This window comes from Nansenia antarctica, assembly GCF_963989245.1.
Source record: "Nansenia antarctica genome assembly, chromosome: 6".
NCBI classification, from domain to species: domain Eukaryota; kingdom Metazoa; phylum Chordata; class Actinopteri; order Argentiniformes; family Microstomatidae; genus Nansenia; species Nansenia antarctica.
The window spans coordinates 49438560-49444266 of record NC_137676.1 but is presented as its reverse complement, the minus strand read 5'-3'; the positions used below and the strand labels follow the sequence as shown (position 1 = coordinate 49444266).

General features: G+C 39.5%; 1 protein-coding gene across 1 annotated transcript; it reads right to left on the bottom strand.

The window, feature by feature from the left end:
• Positions 1-306: 306 nt before the first annotated feature.
• Positions 307-3661, bottom strand: hoxc1a (homeobox C1a; the record flags this gene model as incomplete). Its single annotated transcript, XM_080534602.1, is given in 3 exon segments — positions 307-369; positions 372-676; positions 3103-3661. Coding segments are annotated over 3 exon segments (927 nt in total).
• Between the last annotated feature and the right edge of the window lie 2046 nt (positions 3662-5707).

Sequence of the window (5707 nt, the reverse complement as noted above, 5' to 3'; positions counted from 1 at the left end):
CCTCTACCGAGACTCAAAACGTCCCCATGACTAATCATAATTGCTTGAGGTATGCGCACCAATCCAAATACAGGAATTGGTCAATTACTACCCCTTATTGAACTTACACAACTTTCAATGCTCCATGTTTTTAATAACTTCAACCGAATGTAAAATAAAAACAATGAAGCCCAATAAAAACGGACCCGAATGGCATATCAAAGCATCTGGAGGTCAGCGACAATGTCGTTACAGACCTTACTTTGTAACGCATGAGACAAGTCCTCTAGTACAGAGTTTGGGGGCAGGTGCTTTGGAGAGCACGATTCAGGAGAGAGGCAGGTGTCCAGACTGTTGGAGCGTGAGTTTTCTGAGGAGGTCGAAGATGCTGCCGGGGGCACGGGAAGCAGACCTTCTCTCTGTAATTTCTTCTGTTTCATGCGTCGGTTCTGAAACCAAATCTTCACCTGCGTCTCGCTGAGCTGCAGGGCGCTGGCGATCTCCACTCGTCTGGCCCGCGTCAGATACTTGTTGAAGTGGAACTCCTTCTCCAGCTCAGTTAGCTGTTTGGTGGAGAAGTTGGTCCTTGGGATCCCGTTAGCTGTATGATGCCCATCCATGGTAAAGTTTTGACCACCTGTATCCATACTGAGGCCCGATCCAACAATACTCAACCCACAGGCCATGTGCATCTTAGCTGAAAAGACAGATATCAGAAATCAACATTAGATAAAATAAGATCATGCATGAAATATCACGTAGTATGTAGTCTACCAGCCTGGTCTCACACGGCAGACGTCAAAATTCGACGTTTATGGACAAACGTCGAATTCTGACGTCAGATTGCATCCAAACGTCGAATTCCGACGTGACATTGGGGTAGCTCGTTCTGAAAGCGCAGGGGTGCGCCTGTTATGTGCGCATGTCGGGCTGCACTTGCATTAATTAGTTAGGCCACATTTAGGGTTAGGGTTAAGGTTAGGGTTAGGATTAGGGTTAGGGTTAGGCTTTTGAGGCTTTTGAGTCTACAGTTGTATGCCTAAGGGTGCTGATTTGTTACAGAGAAAGGTTAAATAGCCTCTAGAAATGTTTGAAAATGTCTGGATGAAAAGATGAGTTGATTGAATAAATGTTGTCATCCATGTTTTAGAAAATGAATGTCAAGGTTATACCTTACTTGAAATAAGACTGCAGTGAATATGAAAAACCATACAGAGAAACAATACGTAATTAAGTATTTGAGCTTTCAGGAATGAAAATCACGTGTGCATTCTGATTAATGAAGGCTAAGATAATAGAATTGACGCTAGCCAGAAGGCATACAAGAATCAAACTAAATATTTGAAGAATGACTTGCACGCATAGAAATAGCCAGCCCGCAAAGGGACTGACTAGGCTTTCCAAACCAAGGAGAGAGAAGAAGAAAATGGATAGATCGATACACATAGGCTCAGTCATCTGGGCATCCAGCCCACAGTAATTCAGGTGCTGTCAAAGCATAATTGAAGAATGACGCACTGGGAGTATATACACTGTACCAGAAGATCAGGTTACAGAGGGTTTGTGTAGGCCTTTATGCATGATAGAATAAGCTCTCATGCCAAGACCAATACTCTCTAGAATTATTGCTGCTCTCACTAATCATGCTTCTACAAGTAACATTGTATCACTAATGAGCTACATATACCTAGGATGTCCAGGGAAAGCTGCTTTTAAAAAAAGCAGTGTTAAAAAAGAAGAACATCTTTGGGTATTATCTAACTGTTTATTTATAGAGATATATACAGCTACAAGACATAAATCCTTGTTATTGTAAGTAGCAAAACAAATAATATCAATTAAGACACAATACATTAATTGTAATTGGTCTATTGTGTTTCCAGGCATCCATGTCTCCTTCCAGCTCAAGTTTGCACATCATGACCACTCAGAAGGGAGATGCTGAACTAAAGTAGTGAGTGGTGGTCCTTTTATAGTAATAATAGTTCTTCAAAATACAGGGATTTTGCCATATTTAATGCATTCTGGATACCCTTTTGAGAATACTTACTTTAAGAAGTAAAACATATATTCACTCACCACTCACCAAACCCTGTCAGCAGACTAGCATGAGTTATTTTTATGTTTTTTGACTTGGTGGTCTTAATGTAGACAGCAGCAATATTATCTGAACCTGGAAACAAAGGAATCTTTGACCTTTGAACCTAAAATGTTTTGACAAAGTATCACTAAGGTGTTATGACAAACTAGAGGTCATGTGATATTTGGGAAAAGTGAGGAAACTCAAAGTGGCAAGGAATAGGATAAATAGGCTGTGATAATATTGATAGTAACTTCTTTGAAATCAGAATATTTCTGCTGTATCTCACAGTAAGGACCCATGAGTCAGTGAAATGATGACAGCAATTATGTTAAAGAGGTGGACACATGTAAAGGTGCTTGACACTCAAATCAATACACAAGGCTCTCATTACTACAGACAACTAATCAATACTCAGGGAAATACTTCAGTTTAGAGGAGAAAGTTTTGCTAAACTATGCAAAGCACCTATACTTGTTTGTCATTTTCAGACAACACTGATGTGAGCTATAGCATGGCATAAGTGGATAGTGTGAGTATAATCCATCATTTTCTATGTTCAATATTTACTTTTCCTCTACACCTGAATCAACATACAGCCTTTTATCAAGGTAGAGCTGACCAACAGACAATAGTCTCATAACTAAAATGTTAATTAAAATACATAACACACATCTTTCTACCGTCATATTCAGATTTTAGATTAACTTTTATCATGTTGCTATTTATTAAACCCATCTTTTGAACCCATGCACCACTAGGCCTGAAGGCATAGCACTGTGCAACTCGTTCTCAGCATCGAAGTTATGAAAATGTGCCTCACAGGCCCTCTTGTCAACAATATGATGAGAAATAACAATGACCACGCATTAAGTAGGAAACATAGAAAGTGAACCACGATATGTAGGCTACATCTCGGCAAAAAATTACGAGATTGGCTTTCATTTAAAAGGTACAACATTATAAATGAAGCTATAACTTCCTTTATTACAGTAACATACTCCCAGCTAGGATTTTCGTGTAATACACTTCTAAAAACGTACCGGTCCGAGGTTGACTTCTCTTCACTTTCATCCACTCGAAAGTTGTGTTCCTGTGATTTAGATCAGTTATCTTACACTTGGGGTCCGAGTTTGAGGTTGGCCTGCTGTCCACAACAGCAAAGTGAATTTTAGGCCCGTCGTGAGAGTATATTTGGATTTGCGCGTTTATGGGCACCTCGATCCCTGTATTGTTGACGTAAGACGAGTGCACCAGCCCGGGGAAGTCCTGTCCCTGTGCTCTGAGGTAGGGAGGGAGACGAGAGTAGTGGAGGCAGGCCGGTGGCGTGGAGAAGCCCCCCGGACTCAGAGACAGGGGAGGGCGGCTCGAGTTGGTGTAGACGGGTAGTTGACTGAGTGTGCCGGTTTCTACGTTGGCATTCGAGAAAGTGTCCAAGTAACGGTTCTGCGTTGAAAATTCCGTTCCAACTTCAAAGTTGTCCCCCTTGCCAGCCCTGAGTTCAGTTATTTGGTCGAAATACCGGATCTTGACCTCCCTTGGTCGATAGCCCTCAGTGAACAGAGAGCTATTTTCCCCATCACACTCTTGATACGAATTCATTATCACATATCCCTCTGCATAATCATTGGACAGGGTTACAATTCATGGCCGGCCTCTCTAGCACCCAATAAGGCACGGACCGCTCTACCGTCCATGGACAGGGACATGCCCTGTGGAGAAATTCGATACCTGATTGATGGAGATGACGTGCCCTCTTAGTCTGGGCCAATAGCTGGACATCTCTGTCATACGCGGGGACAACACTGATTAACCAAGGCAAGCAAGTTGTAAACCCATTTGCGGTGGCCAAATTAATTGACTCTGGGCCTGTAAAGAATAACCCATCAATGTTATTTATTTATTTGTAGGATTTACATTCACGATCGCGTGACACATCATGAATCCGATGCAAACAGGGGCCGAGGTTTGGGCTTCTCAGCCAAGTATACCCGCTCACCTTCGCAGACACAGGTAAGGTGATGCTAGATTTGTAAACTTCCTCTTAGTTTTGCTGTAGGCCTTTGGTGATTTAAGAACTCTGAAACTCATGTGTTAACTTGTGTTATACTGAAATCCAGTTCGGTATAGGCGATACCATGAGTATGTAGGCTAGTCTAATAGTTAACAATTATTTGTATGTCCGGTTTTGGAATCTAAAACAAGGGATATGATGATATGATGTAGTCAGTCCAATCACACAAATTAAGAAATGTTTGAACACATTCATGTAATTTAAACATTTGCACGATGTTCTTGCAATGATCGCCAGAGGTCCGCCTTGGTATAGGTCATGTGAAAGGCACACTTAATGGGTTCAAAAGGTCGTGACAGCTGGTATTTAGGGGTTCAGTGACAGCAGATTTGTAATTAGCCTCCGAACAACTATTAAAATGACTCTGAAGAAAACAGTGTTGCATTGACAAACAGGTGGACAAGTTCACAAGGATCAGAACAACAATTCTGTAATCCGTTCTCATACGTTCAGTTTACCTCTAAACAATGAGCATATCGAGTGTTTATTATTTACTTTGCTTGCACCAATATAATTTTTTGGACGCCAATTCACTTTTGATTTAGGCTATAGGTGAAATAAAAAATATTCTAGGCAATGTAAATATTGCCCTCGAAAAACTGGATAGCCAGACCTTCAACTAGGGATAATAGGGCCTACGTTATACCCATCCGATTACGGACAGACAATATCTGACAATAATCTGATTGAAGGCTATTATTGAAAATTCGTGGGCGCTGAAACCTCTTACATTAGCCTATAACATTAATAAAAGTTACTTTAACAAAGATAACGTGTTAAGGTAGTTGTTAAATTACTATGCAACTCGGCTCATGAACAAAATCATTCCGACATCAAACTCAAGAAAAGTGGGGTATAAAGTGGCATTACCAGTTCATGCGTTGGGGATCACTTATAAACAGCAATTTGTACGTGTAAAGAGTGGAGTGTCTGGCCAAGTCACTACGTTTTATTTTGGCCTCCCATGTTGATTTATAGTCAATGTATACCAGTGTATATCTGAGCTATCCCTGTAACCGACATGCAAGATAATAATACGATAAAATCAGGGATACTACACCTAGTGTTGCAATTTATTTTAAAGTGTGAAATAATAGGAAATAATAGTGCCTGGAATAGGAGAATAATAGGAAATAATAGGAAATATTGTTAATATTACTACCATGATATACAACAACTACTACTACTATTATTATTATTATTATTAATAATAATAATAATAATAATAATACTAATAACAATAACGATCATAATGATAATGTTGTTGTTAACACCGACAATAATACTACTACTACTAATAACAATGATAATAGTAATAATCAGAATCATGATAATATACTAATAATAACATTATTTCCAATATTGATTGTGATGTTATTAATACCATTAGCATTATTCTTATAATTGTTCAGAATAAAAAAAGATTCTGTCAAAGATCATAGTCATACCACTAACCTTATCAGTAGGCCAATGTATCCTTAACTCTAATTACAAAATAATTATGTTTAACCAACAACTTATAAGGGCATTCTTACAACCCAGAAATATGGTCCCAGCTGGAGGAGTTAATGGAA